This window comes from Cydia splendana, chromosome 1 (genome assembly GCF_910591565.1).
Source record: "Cydia splendana chromosome 1, ilCydSple1.2, whole genome shotgun sequence".
NCBI lineage: Eukaryota > Metazoa > Arthropoda > Insecta > Lepidoptera > Tortricidae > Cydia > Cydia splendana.
In genome coordinates, this window is record NC_085960.1 from 1,756,412 (window position 1) to 1,780,817 (window position 24,406).

The 24,406-nt window shown below is 38.1% G+C and overlaps 1 protein-coding gene across 2 annotated transcripts; it reads left to right on the plus strand.

Annotated features, from left to right (window-relative positions):
* The first annotated feature begins 6,109 nt into the window (after window positions 1-6,109).
* LOC134806472 (venom protease-like) lies at window positions 6,110-24,380 on the plus strand. 2 transcript variants are annotated; one of them, XM_063779744.1, is made up of 9 exons: window positions 6,110-6,359; window positions 11,534-13,021; window positions 16,646-16,803; window positions 17,289-17,538; window positions 17,840-17,981; window positions 22,049-22,212; window positions 22,465-22,566; window positions 23,533-23,717; window positions 24,170-24,380. In XM_063779744.1, the coding sequence occupies exons 1-9, from the start codon at window positions 6,299-6,301 to the stop codon at window positions 24,314-24,316; spliced, it is 2,697 nt and encodes an 898-aa protein (XP_063635814.1). In that variant the 5' UTR covers window positions 6,110-6,298; the 3' UTR covers window positions 24,317-24,380. The 2 variants fall into 2 exon arrangements, with proteins under 2 accessions (XP_063635814.1, XP_063635821.1); XM_063779751.1 differs by lacking the exon at window positions 11,534-13,021 and having other exon boundaries at window positions 6,111-6,359.
* The last annotated feature ends 26 nt before the right edge of the window (window positions 24,381-24,406 follow it).

The window sequence follows — 24,406 nt, forward strand, 5'->3', positions numbered from 1 at the left end:
CCATCACTAATCTACTTACCTTAAATAGGTAATTATTAGGTATTATTACTTACCTCAAAACTGTTTTCCCTTACGTTTTCTAAGAAACTACTGATGGTGTTCGAGTATGTTAATCACTTAACTCCCAGGGTCTGACAATGTAGGGCACCCGGACAAATCTAGACCTTTAGTCATCTCTGTAAGAGTCAGTAATAAATAACTTACAATTCTGTATTATAGGCACATAGGTATATTGTTAATTTTCCTTCGCGGGAAGAAATTAAGAAAATTTACTGTTTTACATCAAGATACGCAAAACGCACTTTTTTCAAAATAAATACTCTGACTTAGGTAAGTATATCCAGCCTTTATCCAGCAGACATAAGCCAGTATATTATAGTTGTAATGATTTCCAAGATTGTATACGTCTGTTTTACTTAACGGATTGTTCTACCTGCCTTTCCCCTACGTACAGTTTTTTGATCACACTTATTCTGAAAGGGGTACTTATAGCTGGTCAAGCAAATCTTGTCAGTAAAAAAAGGCGCGAAATTTAAATTTTCTATGGGACGATATCCCTTCGCGCCTACATTTTTCAAATTTGCCGCCTTTTTCTACTGACAAGATCTGCTTGACCAAGTATAGCTTACATTTAATTGTGCTTTGCCTACTAATAATAATAAATAAATATATAATAAATATTATAGGACATTTTTACATAAATTGACTAATAGTAGGAGATCCCACATATGGTCGACCTTCACCAATCTGTCTGACGGATGAAACTATGAAAATATGAAAGAAAATATGTTCCAGAACATAAATAAATAGGGTTGCCTAAAGAAACATGGTCAAGGCTATTTTTAATCAATTTTTGAAAAAAAAAATTTTTCGGCAAATTTCACCGATTTGTCTGACGAACGAAATAAGTTTCAATGGAAAGTATACAACTTGTACAACATAAATCATCTAGGTTGCCTATCTTTTTCCGGTCACTATTATGTGGTTGCCGTGTTTAAAGAGGTGATTTTATATCGATAATTGCACTCATCTGTCTGACGCTTGAATTATACATCAAAATGATGGTAATTTTATTGCAAATACAATGGTATAGGGTTGCCTGCGAAAATCCGGACACAAATAAGGGTTGCCAGGCTTTTAATTAAAATAAGAAGGGAAGACTTTTAGCGATAACTGATAAAAAGGAAAAACCTTTTTTTTTCTTTATAAACGATTATTTCCGAAATGATTCACTTTATCAAGAAATGTTGTTTAAAGACCCCTATTTATTTTGAAAGGCCTATCCAACAACACCCCACACTATAAGGTTGGAACGATAAAAAAATTGTCACACACATTTTGTTTCTTTCAAAGCGATTATTTCCGTAAATATTCACTTTCCATTGAAACTTATTTCGTTCGTCAGACAAATCGGTGAAATTTGCCGAAAAAAAATTTTTTTTTCAAAAATTTATTAAATATAGCCTTGACCATATTTCTTTAGGCAACCCTATTTATTTATGTTCTGGAACATATTTTCTTTCTTATTTTCATAGTTTCATCCGTCAGACAGATTAGTGAAGGTCGACCATATATGTGGGATCTTAGACCATAAGGCCCACGGTAAGCTCAAGAAGGCTTGTGTTGTGGGTACTCAGACAAGATTACGATATATATAATATATAAATACTTAAATACATAGAAATCAACCATGACTCAGGAACAAATATCTGTATCATCATACAAATAAATGCCCTTACCAGGATTCGAACCCGGGACCACCGGCTTAATAGGCAGGGTCACTGCCCACTAGGCCAGACTGGTCGTCACTAATAAATGGTTGTAATAAATAACTATTAGGCAATGTTCATTTTATTGTAATGTATTACATATATCCAACCTTGAAACAATTACCTATGTCATTAATACAAAAATAGGCCACATTTATGTTGCATCACACTTGTTTGTTACCAAAATTACCCATTGCCTAACAGTACAGATTTATTTCTATATGAATCGGAAAATTGCCGATTTTATAGATAACCCAATTTTCAACAATGAGTTTATTATTTAACCCAACACTGGTCAGTCATATTTGAACCATACATCTGTTTGGAACTAAAAATCGCCGTTAATAAATAATAATAAACTTATTTTTATTAAAATAATATCTAACTACTCGTACCTACTCATTGGTAATATTGGCAAGATAGCATCAAACGTTTACAGATTTTATACTATTTATGACTATATTGTTCGATAAATTTATGGACCAAAAAGTGATAAAATGACAATTAGCGGCGACACAGTTTGCAGCGTAATCCAGGCTTTCCCAGTTTTACTAATATTAGCTCAAAACGCCAACAGATGTCTTAAAACCCCCCTCATATACCATCCTCCCTCCCCCACCCATTCTCCCGAATACTACGAAGCTTTAGACGCCCTATTTCAATCTTTATACGGGCATGGTCACGACCATAGTCATGGTCATGATGACCACGGCTGTGACAATAGCCACGGCTATCAATACCACGGAGATTACGGGTACGGGAAGAAATCAGGGCATAAATATTACTATAATCACAAGCCATGCTATAACAAACCACATTATGGTCATACTGGGCATTCTGACCATAATTATGGTCAAAGTGGGCATGGTTATGGTCAGAGCGGACATGGTTATGGTCAGAGTGGACACGGCTATGGACAAAGTGGGCATGGGTATGGACACAAGTACCCGACGTATGTGCTGAAAGTGAAGCCTCAAAGCCACGGTCATGACGGGACGAAGGTGTACGCCCCGAACCAGATATACAACGTGAAACACAAGTCTAAGATAGTGGTACGGAAGAATAGGAGAGGAAAGGGGAAGTCGGCGGCCATTAAAGAGAAAGGTAAGGTTTTTTTATAATAAATGTAAATAATAATAAATATTATAGGACTATTTACTATAACTCACAACATTAGTAGGTACCTCCACTACCTCCTTATTTATTTACGAGAAAGCGAGCTAATCGGCACTTAATATTATTTGCTAATTGGCAGCTAATTGGCGAACTCGTGTCGATTTAAAACACTCCCTTCGCTCGTCATTTAAAATTCGACACTCGTTGCGAATTTCCCATTTTTCGCACTTGTATCGTAAATAACTATTATTAACACACCTCTCGGTTATAATAAATCCCCCGTATAGTACATACTTCTGCTACGGTTGACTTGGCACGGCCAACTACTTTATACCTGCAATGACTCACTAAGGTGAAGGCTTGTTCGCACTACAGTGTTAATGGGACTACCATTATTCGGCCACTTTATAGCAGGTTTTTTTGATGTCTCATGATCTTGGATTATTACTATTTTGATTATTTACGTATATGTTAGGGGAAGTCCGGGAGACTTGAACCAATTTATTAAAAAAGTGCCATTATCTAAATATTATTTATCAACACTCCAATATCACCTAACGATATCAGTTCGGATATGATAATCGGCCCGATTCGAACTTTAAGATACGTCAGTATAGATCTAGAAACGATATGGATTAGATATGTCAGATTAGATTAGATATGCATTAGACATCTAATCCATATCGTTTCTAGATCTATTAATAGACGTATCTTAAAATTTGAATCGGGCAGAATGTATGTTTTTTTTTGGTACTTTTTTAAACATTGGTTAAAGTCTCCAACAAGGGCAAATGTCCTGGATACCACCTACATAGGTAGGTATATGACGTTGCCTGAAAAATGTACCCGTAATAGTTTGTGGCACTCTCAGCAGAAAGCGTCCAAAAAAGATAAGTATGTACTTAGAGGTAATAAATCCCCTCAAATTAGTAGCTTATCAAGAGTTTGAACAAATTTACGAACGTCATATTAATAATAAATAGGTAATATTATTAATTACCTACTATGCAGTCCAAGGGGCCTTGATTTCGGAAACTCGGTCAGAGTAAAGGTTATCAACGGCAAAAGCAAAGATATATTTATATTATAATGTATAGACATATAAACATACGTTATCCTTATAATGTATGTAAATAACGACATTTCAGTATACAAACCTGTAATCCAAATAACTGCAGTAAATATGCTAATTTATTGATAGCACAGACTGTGACATGATTCCTTTGTGATATCAGTCGATTCCAGTGTTTCTTTATTTTCAGAAGATTAATGCTGATTTTTTTTTCTCTTTTGGCCTTCTTTTTAACGCTATCAGAGGCGCAAATTCTGCTTGCTATTTTAAAAGGCGATCCATACCGCATTAAAAGCCCTTAGCATTTCTTCCTGAGGTAAATTTTTCCAAAGTGGCTTTGCGTACATAAATTCACGACATGATAATAATATGTTATGTAGCTTTGGCCTGTACAGGAAAAGCTCATAGTAAATTACTAATGGGGTAAAATGATTCCAGGGATCATTTTACGCCTACCAATATGGATCATTTTACCTCAAACACCAAATTTAAAACATCGATATAAATATAACGATAAAAAACATGTGTCCGTACAAACATCGTTAAAGTATATTAGCTAAACATCATTAAGATTCGACAGTGTAACACAATTTGAATAAAATGTAATATGCTAAAAGTAATGGAATTCGGAAATAGGCTTACCATAGATTAGACATATATTATAATTTCCTAATAAAATCTCGCTGCGTGCTCGTACCTACATGACTAACATGACACTTTAAGAGGTAACTGGTGGGGTCACGGGACAGACGTTTACTGCATATTTAGATAGATGGCACTGGTGCAACTACTGGTAGTTGCTCAGATACGATGGGGAATCATTTTACCTCGAGAGATCGTATCATACACAAGTCCCCTACCCCCTACCTAAGAGGAAATATGGTGCTGTAGGTACTGCACACTTTTTATTTGCGAAGGAAAGGAATAAAATCAATATTTTGACAAATTTAATAGTGGTTTCCAAAAAAAATACTGGTGCATGTAATTCTCGACAGCTAGAGTATAAATAGAAGTAAACAAAGTATTAAAGTACCTAAGAGAAAATATGAGGATATATGGGGTATTATCTACGAAAAGGGACCTTATTGTCGATGGCGCTTACGCCGCACAGCGTCGCGTGAGATTGGATTTATATCGGAGCATCGTTAATAATGGCGTAAGCGCCATCGACAATAAGGTCCCTTTTCATAGATAACGTCACAAATGGACTTTATTAGGTACTGCTACTGTAATAAATAACCCGCTGATTACTTTTTATTTGTAGTATAGCGATGAAAACTAATTTTGGCAAATAGGGCGACGTGGGTTCAAAAATCTTAAAGCCGGCAACGCACTTGCAACACCTGTGATGTCCATGGGCTAAATTTTTTACCATCAGGTAAATAATACTACCAGAGAAGAAACAAGACCGTATTGCCCGCTACCTTAGATTGAGTAAGAGTTGTGACGATGATGACGCAGGAAGAATAGTTCGATGGTATGACCATGGCCCCGCTACCCAAGTAGCTATGACGCCACAGTCGGAATTTTGCCCGAGATTCCGTCCCGTTCAGTTCCGACAGTTGACAGTCTGTTCCGGAAGTTAGGGTCTGAACGCATTGAGCGCCGCTACGGGCGCTACGGCCCCTAAAGGGTTGATTAAACAACATAGATTCGATTTATGCTCTTTTTTCAAATTATTTATATATCACGCCTGTATTTGCCTGCCTGAGGACATTGTTTATAAATTTTATAATTTAACGCTCATTGGGTGGTAGGTAGGTACACATAAATTAAGTTCACGGCTGTAAAATTTAACCTAATTTTCTAATTGAACTTGAATAAAATTGATTGAACCCTTATTTTAGAGCCGAATGTAAAATCTGTGGAAGGCCAATTATTAAAATAAAATTAGAATGAATTGTCAAATTACTTACATATTATTTACATATATAATAAAAAGGTAACACTTGGAAAAAAAAATAACTTTCACGTATCAATTTGTATTGAATTTGCCAAATTTGATTAGTGTTTTTACCTATAAATATGTATGTACATCTAGGTACATCAAAAAAGCATATAATCACAAGCGGACGCGTAACACAAATCTCCGCAGACCTTTTATCACATAGTGCGTCATACAAAATGACCAGTGGTCAATATATACGCGACCCAGCCTCCGGTCCCTCAGTACCTCCACGGCCACCAAACCGTCTTGACAGACACATCATTGTCTATAAAATTTAAAATCAACTTTATAACCTTCAATTAAAGTTCAAAGTTGCGCGTGCGTGTTTTTTTTTTACTGAACTTTTTATCAAGTGTCGGTTAGTTGAGGCGAGACCTCCAGACGGAGTGTACGATGGCGAAGTTGCTCTGTGTGTGTTTGTTTATGTGTGTGCAATTAGTGTTTTGTCAGTTTGGTAAGTTTTCTAGGTTTAAAATACTTGGGGTAAAGCTTTGGCTAATATTAGTCTAACTTTCTAACTGTTCTTTCACCTAGAAATTCTTAAAGCACCGTTATTGAAACTTGGCACAGGTTTTGAATTCTATTTTCAAGTTTAAGTATAGACTTTGCACTTTGATAAAAAAGTTGAATCAATGAAATTTCACGACGCTCACGTTCAATTCATTTTCCACATTCACAAAACAAAGAGAAAATAGACAAAAATATAAAATAAAACTATAAAGCGGCGGCCTTCCTCACTAAATAGGTACTTCCCCTATTTTAACGAAAACATTCCTTTCAAAATGACAACAAAATGTCTTTCTTAGGTTGTAGGTAGGTTGCAATCATGCAATAACTTTTAAAAATTAAAAAAAAAGAACGTTTATTGATCTTCCTTTACCAAAAAATGTTATATTATATTAGGCAGGGGCGTATTTACCCTAGGGCCATCCGAGCCATGGCCCGGGGCGGCAACCCGGCATATGCCGCCCCTGGCGGATTGCATTTTGTTTTTCTTCTTTGACTTCTGGGGCGGCGAAACGTATTGGCCTTGGGCGCCACAAAAATGCGCCCGTGATATTAGGAATACTTCTATCTGAGTGCATTTAAAAAGGTAAACACTGTCTACCCTACTTATTACATTGAGTGTTTGTTTACAAACAAATGTTGTTAAGACTACCCTCGAAGATAATTAATAAACTGTATTTGGGGCATGCCACAAAAACTGATAAAAAATTTGCGCGAATTTTATCCATAGGAGGTGGTAAAGTAATTTCATTAAAATTTAGAGTTGTGTTCCTCATTTTGGCTAGAAGAATTGACTTTTAAGTGATGGTTTTAAATGATAAAGATTTTGCAGTGTTCATTTGGATTTAATTTATACTTAATGTTTTACAGTTTGTATTATTCTCGAGTTCGTATGGTGAAAAATAATGTGTAGCAAAGTTTTTTTAACCCTCGTGCCAGTCTTGCCTTAAGAGCCAACGGGAGTGGTCATTTCTCCATACAAACGTACTCCTCGTTTTCCTCCGTGGTTTTTGAAGCTAGAGCAATGATTTTTTCAACACAGATTAATATTGTCAATATCTGTGTCGGACCGTTTTGCTTTTTTTGATATTTTAGTTTTTTAAGGCACTAGAGTCCTTCAAAAATGGCCAAAATGGCCTAATTGACTATGCCGCAATGAGAGGCGTGGCATTCAAAACTGATATCAATTAGCCGAAAAAGCAAAACGGTCCGACACAGATAATTTCATAATCATTTAGATTTCCAAATTTGCTTACGATTGGTTAAGTTTTGGAGGAGGAAACAGAGGAGTACGAAACCTCGATTTTTGAGATTTTTACGCAGGATTTTTCGCCTTGTCCTTATCGCACTACTTTTAGGTGCCGCTTCCGTTAGCGAGACGGGTATATTTACCTAAAATATTTAAAACACAGCTCCTGTTTCGTCTTAACACCCTTGCAGCTGCTGCAACGCTCAAAACTTTTCCAACCACTCACTATGCTCTTGGTTCAATTTTGGAATGTTTAGCTTGTACGGGTACTTTGTTTACGTCATAGTCATAAGTGTGTAAGGTGCAGGGGGGCAGTTTAGACTGCGGGGTAATTTAAACTAATCGAAATATCTTCCATGGTTTACATTATTAACTAGAGTCACACACAACACTTCTTTTTCGCTAACTGGACATATGTGGCACTCTAGTTAATAATGTAAAACATGGAAGATATTTGACGACCGGTCTGGCCTAGCGGGTGCCTGTGAAGCCGATGGTCCTGGGTTCGAATCCCAGTAAGGGCATTTATTTGTATGATGACTCAAATATTTGTTCCTGAGTTATGGTTGTTTTCTATGTGTTTAAGTATTTATATATTGTAGATGTAGATGTAGTGTAGGGACGCCTGGCCGGAAGCAGGCGGGCTGTCGATCGCGTGTCGCGTTCATTCAGCCCGGTTCCCTGGAGTCGGAGCTGCAGGTTACTGTCCCGGCGGCATTCCCTCACCATTCTCCTTAAGTCTACTTGTTTTCCTGCAGAACAGAAGGATATCTTTGAGTTCGACGTCCTTTAGTTCGTTCTCTTTTAGTGTATCTTTACCGAATGTATTATATCGCGGTGCCGCATACATAATACATTCCGCTAGTAGGTGTAAGCTAGTCTCCTCCTTACCACAGTGTGGACAGGAGGCATCTCTGCTAATCTCCATTATCTTAAGGTGTCTGTTGAGGGTGTTATGACCTGTAATAATACCTGTCAGAAGTCTCAGACTGCTCTTACCTAGTTTCAGAAGATACCTGGTTCTCCTGTGATCTATGCCTTTGATCGTCATCTTCGACTGTCTACATCCAGTTTCTTCTTCCCATTCTCTTTGTGCTTCCATGTCTTTTACCTTCTCTATGACTCCCTTCGTGACGTACGCTGACATAGGCAGAGCCGGTTCCGGACCAATGTGATCCGTTTCCGCCCCCATCCTTGCCATCTCGTCCGCTTTCTCATTACCCGTCACTCCTTGGTGTCCTGGTACCCATGCCACCGTGACGCTTCTTCGTTTGCCTATCGAGTTAAGCTCCTCCCGACATTCTCTCACAAGGGAGGAGGTAACCGATGTTTTCTTCAGTGCCTTCAGTGCTGCTTGGCTATCTGTATATATTACAACAGCGCCTTCTTGCTGCACACTCTCTTTAATTATATGTGCACAGCGCGCTATTGCACATACCTCTGCTTGAAATACGCTAGCATACCTACCCAACGGTATTAATACCTTCTCTCCCAGTTTAGGGATTACTATGCCTGCTCCTGCTAGTTTAGTCGAGCTTCTTCTTGAGCCATCCGTAAAACAGATAGTCGTCGGGTGACTGACTTCTACCTTCCAGTTGTCTCTCTCTCCTATATGTATCCTATACTTCTTGTCAAATATCTCCTGCCTTTTTATAAGGTCGTTATTGGCCATCAACATCTCAAGTGTTCAGTAGCTCTTTTCTCTACCTCAATCCAGAGTGGCTTCAGGCCTAGCATTACCTCCAATGCATGTGTCGGGGTCGTTCTCATGGCCCCTGTCATCATGAGGCACGCTAATCTGTGTACTTTGGTTAGGTCTTTTTGGTATTCTTTAATACGGGCCCTATGCCACCATATCACTGCCCTGTATAGCACCCTGGGAAGTATCACTGCCTTGTAGATCCAGTGGATCATACCTGGTTTCAGTCCCCAGTTCTTTCTCACTGCCCTTTTGCATTGACACAGTGTTCTTATGGCTTTTGCCGTCTGTTCTTTGATGTGAGTTTTGTATCTGAGTGTACTATCTAGAGTAACTCCCAGATATTTCAGCTCGTTCACCATTTCTATATCTATGCCTTGTATCTCTATGGGTCTCATCTCCTTTATTCTCTTATTAGTGAATAGCACTAGCTTTGTTTTCGACGGATTGAGATCCAGTCCTCTCTCTCTACACCACCTCAGTACCTGTCTGAGGCCTCTTGCCATTATATCTCTAATGACGCTAAGAACCGCCCCTCTCACTAGTAGCACTCCGTCATCAGAGTAGGCCTGCATATACATACCCCCTCTGTTGAGCTCCTTCACCATTGAGTCAAGAAGTAGGCACCACATCAGGGGGGACAGACATCCCCCTTGTGGGAGCCCTCTTCTTGGACTAATCTTCTTTGATACTCCTCCTAGCTCCGCCGTTATGGATCTGCCTTTTAGCATTTTTCCTATCCATTTTGCTATTGTCGGTCGGATGCCCTCTCTCCTCAGGCTTTCTTCTACGGCGTCGAAAGTAGACTTATCAAAGGCCCCCTCTACGTCGAAGAAGCAGCCTAGTGCGTATTGTTTTGTATCTAATGCTCTATTTCTTCTATATTTATATATTAGGTATACATATCGTTGTCTGAATAACCACAACACAAGCCTTCTTGAGCTTACCGTGGGACATGGTCAATCTGTGTAAGAATGTCCTATAATATTTATTATTTATTTATTTCCATTAGTTTAAATTAGCCTGCAGTCTAAAATGCCCCCTGCACCTTACAAGTATTTGAGGAAAATACCGGAATGCGTGCCGGACGCCTGTGCAATTATGATCCGGTAGTAGGTACTCGAACCAACGCAAATAATACCGCCAAAAAACCCATGTGATATGCTGTTTGTTATTTTAGGTACTTAAATAAAAGTTAAGTACCTTATAAACCACAGATATTAGTTGTTTTGTAATTGCAAAAAACACACAAACACCACCAACGCTATAAAAAACTAGGTACCTACTCAAAACTTATAACATGAACCTAAACTGACCTAAGTAATCATATCTGACAAAAGCTGGTAAAGTCGCTACCTATTCCAATATTTTCGTTACTAAAATACCTAGAGTTAGACCAAGAAAAGTCTGCAGCGATTTTGATAGCCCACGCCAGCCATTAAAATAACACTTGCACTGCGCGCATGGGCTATCAAAATCGTTGCAGACTTTTCTTGGTCTAACTCTAGTTAGGTAATTTTACTTATTTTATTTTCGGTTGGTTATAGTATAATCGGTTCACTACCTACGCTAAGCTATAGGTTATCATTTAATCCAAATAAAAAATTAAATGTTATTTGAGAGGACTCTCCGCTTTCACTTGAACAAAAAAGCGTCTTAAGGAAAAATTGATTTCATAAGGTAGTGGCCAAGTAGCCTTTATGCTGAAAGGGGTTCATTCGGAAAATAAGTTTGAAAACCCCTTATTTTTAGTATGACCATAACAGAGGCGAGAAGCTAATTGCTGCATAAGAACATTAATGATCCATTTTCACTATCTTCTTCGTCTTAACTTTATGCTATTAACCTAAACTCTTATATTCTTCATTTGTTTCAAAATTAGACATCTCCTTGGCACATTATTTATTTCTGTATTTCCTTAGTATTCTCAGTTGATTAATTTTTAGTGTTCCGTACAAAACTGTGTTCACTGAACACTTATATTCAAAATTATTCTCATTTTTAACCCTGTTTTTATTTTATAAAATCAATAATATACCTGGCTATCTTTTTGTTGTTCTCTGTTCATTACCAATCTTTAAGTGAATTTCATTATTTTGTAAAAACATTAACTCCATATTTTACTCATCATAACCTCTTAATCATATCTAAAGTACCGAATTCTTATATCTAGGATTCTTCCCATCGCGAGACAACCGAGGGTTCAGTCAGAGCCTCCTAGACCCTTCCAGAATAAGGCACAGGATCCAAACTGTTCTACACATCCAGCCCCAGAACCCGAGCAACAATCCGTATGGCTACAACACAGACGAATACGGCAGACCCATATCTGACTACAGCCGACCAAATTACGATTACGGCAGACCAAATTACGAATATAGTAGACCGAATCAATTCTATGATCAAAATGGGGCCAACCAATATGGCTTCCAGAATCCAGTAAATACAAACAATTTTCAATATCCGCAAAGTCAGAATGAATTCCAAAACACACCCAGCCCAATTGGGCTCAATACTCCACCGCCACAAAGTGAATATACAAATACCAATGGTAATAATATCTTCCAGAATACACCAAATCAAAATGGGTTCCAAAATCCACCAAGCCGGAATGGTTTCCCTGATTCCAGTCAGGTTGGATTTCCTACTGCACCACCAAAGAATGAATTCCCTAATACCAATGAAAACGGCTTTCAAGATCCACCAAGCCAAAATGGGTTCCAAAATCCGCAAAGCTCAAATGGTTTCCCTGATTCCAGTCAAGCTGGATTTCCTGCAGCACCACCAAAGAATGATTTCCCTAATACCAATGAAAACGGCTTTCAAAGTCCACCAAACCAAAATGGATTCCAAAATCCGCCAAGCCAAAACGGATTCCAAAATCCGCCAAGCCAAAATGGTTTCCGTGATTCCAGTCAAGTTGGATTTCCTACAGCACCAGCAAAGAATGAATTCCCTAATACCAATGAAAACGGCTTTCAAAATCCACCAAGCCAAAATGAATTCCAAAATCCACCAAGCCAGAATGGTTCCCCTGATTCCAGTCAAGCCGAATATCCTACAGCACCACCAAAGACTGAATTTCCTAACACCAATGAAAACGGCTTTCAAAATCCACCAAGTCAAAATGCATTCCAAAATCCTCCCAGCCAGAATGGTTTACCTGATTCCAGTCACGTTGGATTTCCTACTGCACCACCAAAAAATGAATTCCCTAATAACAATGAAGATGGATTCCAAAACCCACCAAGTCAAAATGGATTCCAAGACCAACCAAGCCAAAGTAGTTTTCAAAATGAACCCAACCTAGTTGGCTTTCCTGATAGAAGCAGCTTTCAAGATAATCAAAATAGCGATAATTCAAACGCATCAAAAGAAGCGAAACAAAATGAAAATACTCTGATTGTTATACCTGGGAACACGGTACCAAATGAAGATGCTTTTGTCTTTGATGGGCCTAGTGACGCTGTAGCATTCCCTGATTCTCAGAAGGATAAAACTCCTGGATTTACTGAAGCTACAGAGCAAACTCCTAAAGTTACTGAAGAATCTTCCACTGCTGAATCTACTACAGCATCGATAACAACAACATTGCCGCCATTGACTCCAGTGTCAGCGGACTCAAGAAACAATTTCAACTTTGGACCGAGCGGCATCTTCCGTAATGTTCTTTTTTAATTCAGAAAATGGGAAACTAACACCGGGTTATTGCATTTGTTTGTTTGTTTGTTTTGTTTGGTGTTAAATCAAAATGAATCAGATACGGAAATCAGATATAATAAGAGATAGGTACATACCTAGCTAACAAGTAGGTTAATTTTCTTAGACCAAAATTTCGCTGTCTCTTATAGTTTCCTTATTTTCCTTAGCTACAGACACATTTAGATTTAACACCCTGTTTAGCATGGCTCTTAATATGCAGTATTTTAATCCTGTTGATCATGTGGTACCATTGAAAAACTGTAATCTGTATTTCATCATCATATTTATCATCATCTATGGTTCTCCTTATCAAAATAATACAATTGAGTGGCTTTGTCATTATTTCATTATTTACAAACATTTCATCGACGATTTTACGATGCATCTTCCCTTGAATTCATATAACTAATTATATACCTACCTGCAATATTTATTTTACATGTAATTTATAAAATTGAACGGACGACCAAACATGGGTTACCTGTATGTTGACTTTTTAGAATACGCCAAATAAAAAACACGAATCTATAAAAAAATTCTATTTCCTTGTTAGAAATTTTCTATGATACATATTAATGATAATCATGTGAAATAGCTGCCTTACTTTCATTTTCATTTAAGGGTTTAAAATTGAGCATGTCAGTATGCCCTTTTGGGTACTCGTAGCATCTAGGTATTTGATTTGAAGAATTAACAGTATAATTATGTGTAAATATTATTATCAGTGATTGGTGTTTAAATTTCTTACGAGTTATCTAAATGTTCAGTTTATTGTCAATCTGAGAACTAATAATTAACTTTATGTATAAAGCAACATCACTTATCTATAGAACTTTGTAAATCACTTCTTGTGAAGTAACATTTTGGGAAAGTTTAAAATAGGATGATTGATATCTCAGTATCCTTATCTTACCTCGTACAGGCGCTGTCAGATATATCGGAGCGGCCAAGGTGTTCACAATATCTGAACACGCACTCTAACACCTTGACAATTGACAATAGAGGCGTGTTCAGATATTTGTGAACGCCTTGACAGCTCCGATATATCTGATGGCGTGTACAATATGTACTATAAGTTCAATTAAAGTGGGATGTATCGTGCATATCGATGTGAGTTGACATTGACGACCGGCGACCTCTCGAGCCGTGGTCAAGGTTACTCCGTTACTCAATGCCTTGTAAACATAACAAGTGTCGTTGACAGACCGGTCAGTCGTGATGGCTGGCCCCTTGCTCCATACCGACAAGGGGTCTAGCCAAAATTACAATCGTACATCGACAAACGCTAAACGAAAAAAATGACAGATGCTACGGAAAGTCATGTGACTATTTTCTATACATTATTTAAGTTTCGATTTGTGTTTGGTGTTTTCTATCAACGATCATGTCACTTGGGCTAGGCCCCCGGAGACAATATTAAATTCTAAAGCGTAAACTTCAAGATAGTGTTTTTGCTCAGCAAATTTGACCCCTGGGAGTAGACGGGTTAAAGAAGACATAAAATTTTACCTACGTAGTATGATATTTATATGTTTGTAGATACTTAACTTTATAGGTACATAGGTAATTTAAAATCGGACAATAGGGTATTTTCCTACTAGTCAAATCAGTTACTTTTTTAGAACTGTCAAAACGATTTGCTAATATGGAATTTATATGAAACATTACATCGTCAACTCGCTCACTTTTTATATTTCTATCCGATTTATTAAATTGAACTTGTGTTTAAAACTAACTTCTGTCTGTGTTTTTCTAATAATTATCTGGTGCTTTATTTCATGCATTGTGTAAAATAATTTATTTTAAATACAGTATAATACCCTATTAGAATATGTTTAATCAGATTTGATACGCTCCTAAACAATCAGACAACTTTCGCAAAAATCATAATTCTCAATTATACTCCTAACCATTCGAAAAACTTCAAAACAACAATTAAAATGCATCAACAACACTGAGCGCACCTACCACCGCCCACACTGTTAACTGACAGTTCGTAAACCTTATTACAAAACGCATAAGGTCCACTGATGAACACAGACTTAAGAGTGTTGCTGTTTGTACATCAAAAAGGTCTAATCTTACACGAGTTTTATAGCGACTTACTCGTAACATTTTGGACGACATTGTCATTAGTTTGGGTCCATGAATGATAACGCTTAAAATATTTAAATGTCGTCGAATAAAAACCTGACGAGCAAGGTGAACCAGTGTCACTTGTGTGAAGTGAAACCAAATTACTTCGTTTTAGGTAAGGTAAACGTACTAGTGCTCGACATGCTAATGTCCAATAGATGACACCTTGCTGTCACCTCTATTGACAATGACTTAAGTTTGAAGATGACATGTACTGGGACCGCATCGAGCACCAGTACGTTTACCTTACTTCATTATCTATTTCATATATTTATTACTGAAAATTACATATTTACATAAATATGATTTAGTCAATTCTACTTCTAACACTGATTTCGCAGTGGAAATCGAAGTTATATTTATTTTTACTGTTTTTCCTAGAATCGGCAAACAATTATGTGATACATATATTAATTTCGGGCAAAATGAAAAAATCATGCATTTAAGGGTTAAGGCCGCTAAGCTGATGGGACTGGGCACGGGCAGGGGTGCGAAACTCCTCCCTTCCTAGCGTGAGTCATACGCTAGACAACCGGGCCAGGCCCGGGCCGTGCCGTCCGATATGTCATTTTCTATGACGGCTGATCGGTGATCACGTCGTGCTTTCCATAAAAGCTCTAGCCCCGATCTAGTGTGAATCATTCTTAATACGTGCATGCATGGGTCAAGGCTTGGGTTTAACTTAAAATTTAATAGATTAGGTTATTTATACCGGGTGTGGCCTGTAACATGAGCAAATAATTAAAACATAGATTGTATGATATGAGGAGTCTCCTCATAGTGACCAACATTTGTTCAGCGACTTTTAAAAATAACTTGGGGTTTGATTTTTACTACACTTTAAAGTTTATTCTAAGACGCAATGTATTGCGAATTTTGTTATGTTTAAGGCGTGACAAGCAACGTCAATCACAATGATATGGCGTGGCGATGGCGTCCATTGAAGATAATATTTATTTTGTATGAAAAATAGGGAGTCTAAATACTTCATAATTTTTAAAAGTTGTTGAACAAAAGTGTCACTGTTTGAGGAGTACAATCTATGTTTTAATTATTTGCTCATGTTACAGGCCACACCCGGTATAACGGTAGAAACCTTTTAAATCATAAGAATTTAAGCGATCCATAACAATTATAAACCACAGTTTATTTTGAGTCCCAAACTAGCGAACGCTTCTCAATCATAGCAAATGATTTCTACTTAGAATCGTGAGCATAGCGAAGCACTTAAAAAGTACAGAGTGCAAATAACATTTTACCTCAGAAATGAGAACGTAGGAAATGCAGCATGAAAATAAACATACACAAACATACATAGTATTAAAAACAACTAAACTTTACAATGGCATGACAAGCTGCGCGAGGAAAAGTAGCTATCACTTACTGTTAGTAGGCAAAAGCATATTTCTCAGAGCTGCTATAGCTAAAAGCTTTATTTTACTTGCAGAGGAAACCTGCACAACGGTAGACAATGAGGTGGGCAGCTGTATCTCGGTCACTGATTGCCAACCCTACCTAAAACTGATCCAGGAGTCGAGGAGCAACCCTAACGCTTTGCGGGTGTTAAGACAAGCACACTGTGGCTTCCAGGGAAATAATCCCAAGGTAAGATCGCTAATGACACATTAAGACTAGTGTCAACCCTACCTGAAACTGATTCAGGAATCGAGGAGCAACCCTAATGCTTTGCCCCTTAATAATCTTATCTAGAAAGTATCATTTAGGGATCTGGCGCATATCTTTAAGAACATATCAAGTAGGTACAATTTCGAGATGATACGCGGGTCCATAAAAGTCGTCGAAGACATTTGGATATACGTATTCATAGGTTTTGATGTTATTAATATTATTTATCCGTCTTTTATATTTTCAATCAATTTAAAACTAGTCTAATTAAGTCTAGAACAAGGATTACTATAGGTATGAAATTATTTTTTTAAACCGCCTTCATTCTCTCTGAGAATACTCAATTTATAGAAATAGTTACTACCATTAAATCGATCGTGATCATTCGACGTCATGATGTGTCCAATAAACTAAACCTTAGATGGCCCAGGAATTACTTAAGGTAAAGATTTTTTTTTCCGCAGGTCTGCTGCCCTCGCCCTGGCATTCCCACCGGTCTACCCCCCACCGAGCCTACTCTAGCCCCCACTCAGCCCACTCCAGCCCCCACCCAGCCTACTCCAGCCCCCACCCAGGCAACAGAGCCTACTCCAGGTCCGGAGCCTAAGGAGCTAGAGCCACAACTTGAAGCCGTGTCGCTACCAGAGGCCCCGGTGTGTGGAGTCAGCAATGCGTCCTTCAGTAGAGTTGTTGGAGGCATACCTGCTAAGTTGGGTAAGTAAAATGAAGATGAATGTGTGACGAGCTGAAAATTCTACACGTATGTACCGCCGTGACTCGGGTGGCCGAGTGGTTGAGGTATCTGGCGTGAATGCAGAAGATTCTAGTTCGATCCCAGCCCTGGGCACTGGAGACCTTGGTCACTTTCTCTTATATGACATCTATTTCAGTTTACTACATAAGTTACAAGGTTTTATACACCGGGTCCCTTGTGTGGTTGGAAACTCTTACCCAAATATAGCAGTGATTATTTTATTGTATTTTCTCTAACCACTCAGCACTTTTCTTGTTCCAGGTGACTTCCCCTGGATGGCGCTGCTGGGCTACAAGGAGCGGCGCGCCGGTGCCGGCGCACGCTGGCTCTGCGGGGGGTCGCTCATATCTGCCCGCCACGTTTTAACTGCTGCCCATTGCATTCACACCAGGGAAAACGATCTGTGAGTGTTTTTTTTAATCAGTTAGTGAGTGGCAAACAATACTGCGTTTCTTTACCCTATGACATAAGGACGCGTGCAGGCGTGCTACTCCAGGGGAGTCAAATGTGCGTTTCGACCTTAACTCTCTAAAACACCTAAATTGGGTAGGTATATGATCGCCTCGAAATGGGAAAAATCTTCTTTTCGTATTAAAATGACGTAAGTGCGGGTAATATACACCCATTTGCTAGTATGACTTTTTATATCGTACGAAGACGTCCCTCCATTATGCGCGGCCGACGCTTGGCCGGTTTTATATGTATATATTTTTATTTTTGCACAATACATAAGTGCATATATTTATGTGTAGATTAGTTTTAAGTCAGGTACCCACTGATCAGCGTCTTGGCTTGCCGTGGCATTATGTTGAGTGGGGATCCTGTTTAGCATCTAGTTTGTGTAATTTGTGTTTTGTGTGTTATTTTTTGTACTCAGATGTTAAATAAATGTATTTATTCTTCTTCTTCTTCTTATATGTAAAGAGCGTGTGAATCATCAACTAATAAGCAATATTATATAGGTAGTATTTTTAGCATAATAACGTCAGACGTATGCAGCTTATACTGGTGTATTTTAAGAATTTATAGTCATCACTTTATTATGCAGCAGTATTTTCCAAGGGTACTAAAGCGAAACTAATCAATTGTTCAATATTCAACCTTGTGAACTAGCACCTAACAAATAATTTTGCTTGTCATTCGAAGTTCTGATCGCAGTGACAAATAAAATACGCAATTTGAAAAAAATCAGCCGCGATTTCGTAATAAGCCTCATTAGTATGTAAACAGCTCCATTGTGTGTTCACGGAGAATGAGTCCAAATGCAAAAAAATATGACCTATTACATTTCAACATGAACTTCTATGAACCTTCGAATGAAATGTATAGTTAGTTAGTTTTATTTAAAAAAAATCTAATTTGGGGGGAGATTTTTGAATTTCGATCGCTTGATTTCGTCACTCGAAAATCTGTGGAAAACGGAGAAATGCTAATTTTAGAAATACGAGCGATAGAAATTGGGAATCGGGTGGTATTGACCACTCGTTTCCAATTCTATTAGTAGAATTTAAATGCCTAGTAGTGGAGATATTATTGAACGAAATACACGAAATTGAACGGTCGAAATTCAAAAATCGGCTCCCTGAACGTAAGTAAGTAGGAATAGTAATTTGGTTTTACAAGGGGGCAAAGTTGTTGTTTAGCCGCTCGCTAATATTGATACCCGAGCAAGCGAAAGATTCCAAAATTGAACCACGAGCGTGGCGAGTGGTTCGTAAAAAGGAATCTTGAGCGTTGCGAGGGTTTCAAAGCACGAGGGTTAAACAAAATTTGCCCCCGAGTGAAATACAAAATTTTTCACCACACCAACTCTAAGCAAATATTAAATGTCAAATATCAAACAAAATCAAACCAAATAAAATCCAAATGAATGTTATTAAATTTTTATCATCCAAAATCATCATTTAAAAGTCAATTCTACCAGCAAACATAACAAAACAACTCAAAATTTGCATTTGATTACTTTGCCTCACATGTGAATAAAATGCAACTTTGCTATCAGTTTTTGAAGTGCAAAGTAAGCCTTTCCGAGCTGGTGTGGTGAAAAATATATTAAATTTAATTTAGGTACGCACTTTATAACACTATTTAATCAAATTAATGACTGTGATTAGCAGTATGAAGTGTAGGAGTTAGATGTATGAAAATAATAATTTCTCGAATATCTGGCTATCACTAAAAGGCTGTCAAAAAAGGTAGATAAAACTTTTTAGGTATCAGGTGAACTGATACCTAAAAACTTTTAGCAATAATGTAATGAGGACCAAGCCAAAATAACCCATATATTAGCAGGTAGGTAGTGCACGAAATTATAGGTTAAAAATTGTACAATCTATAATAATAATAAAATACTGCACTTAAAAGCAATGCATACCTACTGCACATACAACAATTTTCCTCACCATATCACAGAATAATTAATAGTACTACCGTACAGAAAGGAAACTTCCTACAAAAACGAAGTTTGACAGCGGTTCAGGGTCGAATCATGCTGTCCCTTTCTAATACATGGCACTATCCCTTTCGGCTATTTAGGGTTGTCAAAAATCAAGTGATTATCTTATCTGTGGTCGTGCACGCAAAAGGAAGTCAAGTGGTGCCAACCCTAATAATTGCTCGGAGCAATGCTGAGCCGAGCGGAGCCGAGTTTGACCGAAGTCAGGAGTTTCGCACCCCTGACCATATGTTAAGCCCCCTCCAGACTATGCGCGTGAATCACGGGCGAAGCCGCGAACGCAAGTGTGGAGTCGATTTTCGCAGACAGCGAAATCGGCTCCACACTCGCGTTCGCGGCTTCGCCCGCGATTCACGCGCATAGTCTGGAGGGGGCTTTAGATATAAGTGGTATACCTATAGCTATTGTGATTGTATTACAAATCGTTTCTTCTGAAGGGCAAACGGAAGCAGTGCGGTATGAATTACAACATAAATACCAAATAAAAATCCTCATAAAAAACTAGGAATTATCCAGTTCCGTCAAATTATAAAATGTAATGATTCTAGTTATGAATGGCATTAAATGAGATACAGTAATTATGGTTCACGTCAGTCTGAATGATATCGAATGCAGTTTATACATATAATGAAAAGATAAACCGGAACTAATCTAATGTCACATTAAATTTAATGAAGATAGTTATATAGGTAAGTATATAAATTAGAGATGCACCGGATATTCGGTTACTATCCGGTATCCTACCTATCCGGCCATTATTTTAATATCCGGCCGCATACCGGATAGTAACTTTGCTTGATTTCAGAGTAAACAATTTGGATTTAAGAAACAGTCAGTCACGGTCATAATCGTACACGTTTATTATTTTAAAACAATTTAAACATTCAACTAACTTGCGCGTGCACTCATTTATGACCTACCTATAAATGAGTCCGCGCGAACGTTCACTAGGGAACAGGTCAAACCTGCACAATGCGCTCCTGAAAAACCGAAATGAAGGTATAGTTCCACCGGCCGAATATTCGGCCGCCGGATACCGAATATTCGACCGATGGTCAGTCCGAATATCCGGTATCCGGCCAAACAACTATCCGTTGCATCTCTAATATAAACTATAAACCTAGATCCGGCCTTCACCACTGCTGGAGGGCTTCGTATTTTCTTTAATATATGACATAGGTACCCTATATCTGTTTCAGTTATAGTCTATTGATACTTATACATTCTACTCACTTATTGATACTTATACTTATACATTATTCATTCTACTCACATTCGAGGAAAACATTGCGAGGAAATCGGACTACACCCAATAAGGCGTAGTTTCCCCTTTTTGTTAAAAAAAGGTTAGATGGCAGTAAATTTTGGAAAATACTGGGGATTTGGGAAAGAATATAAATATAAATATCCTAAATTTAGGATAAATCTCGAATAATTAAATATACCTTACAGAATCCTTCCCAGGATAATAAAACACATTTAAAAATAATTTAAGCGTATTCTCTAGCTACTGTTGGAAAACCGCAAACGTACAATGATAATATAATGTTATTGTCTCTCCAAGGCCCGCAGGCAGATTCTCCGACCGGTTTATATGTAAATACACGGTGCATATGGTTAGTTGTTCGTATTTGTTTCTGTAAGTGGCTGGTTACGTAACAGAACCGACACACATATTAAAAGCACCAAGCAAAAGCAACACAAGAAAACAAAACAAGATGGACATAATCATTACAAAAATGGTAGTTCCACATCATACTCTATACCTACAACTTTTTCAAAGTTTTTTTTAAGATTATTGTTTTTTTACACAGTTCCTAATATATTCAGAACAAGTTTTCTCGATGTTCTTTTAGACGAATTTTAATATTTTCGAATGCATTTCTGTTATTGTTTTAGTTTGTGCCCCCTTCTGATCATCCAGCCGTCTCGGAGTCTTTGAAAAATAAAAGCGTTTGGACAGTGAATCTCGCTCATTTTCGAATGTCATTTAAGTATATTTATTTTATTCTCAGCTACCTTGTCCGCCTGGGAGAGCTGGACCTCGAGCGCGACGACGAGGGAGCGACTCCCGTGGACGTGCTCATCAAGACCCTGGTCAAGCATCAGGAGTACAGCCCCAAGTCCTTCACTAATGACATCGGCATCCTCGTTCTATCTCGCAACGTGCAGTTTACTGGTAAGTTCTTTATCCATGTTTGATAGAAAATAAAGTAAATCTAAAATCTAAAGCTTTTAACGGAAATTTTAATTAAAATAATTCAACAAACCGCGTAAAAATAACTGAACGAATAAAGTTGTAAATGACAATGACAGCATATTCAGGACTGCCTCACCTTGTAGTACAACAACCCAAGATTGAAAAATCATTCAGAAATTGACATTGTACGAGTATGAGTTTTCAACGCTGACCACACGCCATTTGTTTTAGATTTGATCCAGCCTATCTGCATCCCGCGCAGCGGCGACCTGCGCTCGCGCAGCTATGAGAACTACACGCCACTCATCGCCGGCTGGGGTGACACGGAATTCCGTGAGTATTCATTACCTACCCTTTATTTTCCTTTTAACCACAAGGGTCAAGACAAGTAGGTAAATTCATAAATACCGTTTAAATCCAAAAGATTTTCAGTCAATTGTATGTTTGTGTTAGATGTGTGTTCCACTGTAGTACTCGTATATATAGATAGGATTTTAGATTTTATTTTTAATTCATGAAATGAGATATAAATCGATTTTACAGTACATATGGCCCTATTTTACCGCACTAGTGCGTAAAATAGCACTTTTCGTGTGTATGTCAAAAGTTTGAAGGGCCATATGTACTGTAAAACGTTGTACGATACATTCGATTTATCGCCACTCGTTTCGAATTTCCTCTTTTCCGCACTTGTATCGTAAATAACTATTCTTTATTGGTCGGAAGTGGGTGAAAATGGCCACATTTTGACTGTTTCGGAAAATTTAAGTAGTCGGGTCGGATGGGGTTTTAAAACGTTTTACCTGATAGCGCGATTTTTTTGGTAGAGCTTCCGTTAACGTGTTGTATATGTATATGCTTACTTATATATATGTATATGTACCTACTATTAAATACTACTTACTAGTTTAATACTTATTAGTGCTTCAATACTGAAACACATTCGAGAATGATTAAATGCAAATATTAACCTCTGTCTCTAAATGTTATCGATCTATCTAATTATAGTAATTATGTATTCTTAAGTACCTATACGTTACATAGGTACTCCTTTCGTTATTGTCAACTATGTAGGTCACTTACTATCTAGAATAAACTAGATTAGGTAGGGTAGGAAAAGTTACGTTTACAATGAAATATTAACTACGTTGTGGTATAAATATAATCCTTTTTTCCTCCTTGTCAAATATGACTACATCAAAAATTGGACTTATCTGTTTTTTTTACTCTAATTTTAGATATCACTGTAGGTTGATGTGTTCAAGTACTCATACATCTATCATCTGTTTTTTTGTTCAGGTGGTCCATCGGCCCCGCACCTCCAAGTGCTCCAACTGCCGGTAGTCAGCAATGAGTTCTGCGCACAAGCATACTCAGCGTATAAGGCGCAAGTGATTGACCAGCGGGTGCTGTGCGCCGGCTTCAAGAAAGGGGGGAAGGATGCATGCCAGGGGGACAGTGGGGGGCCGCTTATGCAGCCTATTGTAAGTATCACTTTAATAACTGACAAGTCTCCTCTTCTTCCTCGCGTTATTCCGGCATTCTCCCACGGCTCATGGGAGCCTGGGGTCCGCTTAGCAACTAATCCCGAGAATTGGCGTAGGCACTAGTTTTTACGGAAGCGACTGCCATCTGACCGTCCAACCCAGAGGGTAAACTAGACCTTATTAGGATTAGTCCGGTTTCTTCACGATGCTTTCCTTCACCGGAAAGCGACTGACTGAATAACAACTGTGACTAGTACAATGCACATTTTCCTTTGACGCCAAATTGCAAATAAAGTCAGCTTCGTGTGACTTGCGTCCACATTTAAAAAAGACATAGAAGTCGATCTTTAGTAAAACTTTCTATGAGTCGTCAACCAGCGAAACCAGTGCTGGTTTTACGTAAGGCCCACAATCTCAAACCGTGTTTAACCAATCTTCTCATTTTCCAGTACAACAGCGAGACTCACACCACATTCTTCTACCAGATCGGCGTAGTGTCCTATGGCAAGAAATGTGCTGAAGCTGGCTTCCCTGGCGTATACACTAGGGTCACCAACTTCGTCCCCTGGATAGAAGAGACTGTAGCGAATAACTGACCTGATAGAATGTAGAATCTAGTAACTATGCTTCTTGAATGTTTTTCAGGACAAATTTTTTACCAGAAAGTAAAGAGCTACATCTTCAGA

Coding starts and splice junctions, on each gene's coding strand:
- LOC134806472 (XM_063779744.1), top strand. CDS start 6,299: ATGGCGAAGTTGCTCTGTGTGTGTTTGTTTATGTGTGTGCAATTAGTG. Junction 16,804..17,288: donor TCCAGGGAAATAATCCCAAG/GTAAGATCGCTA, acceptor TTTTTTCCGCAG/GTCTGCTGCCCTCGCCCTGG. Junction 22,213..22,464: donor TCGCAACGTGCAGTTTACTG/GTAAGTTCTTTA, acceptor CATTTGTTTTAG/ATTTGATCCAGCCTATCTGC.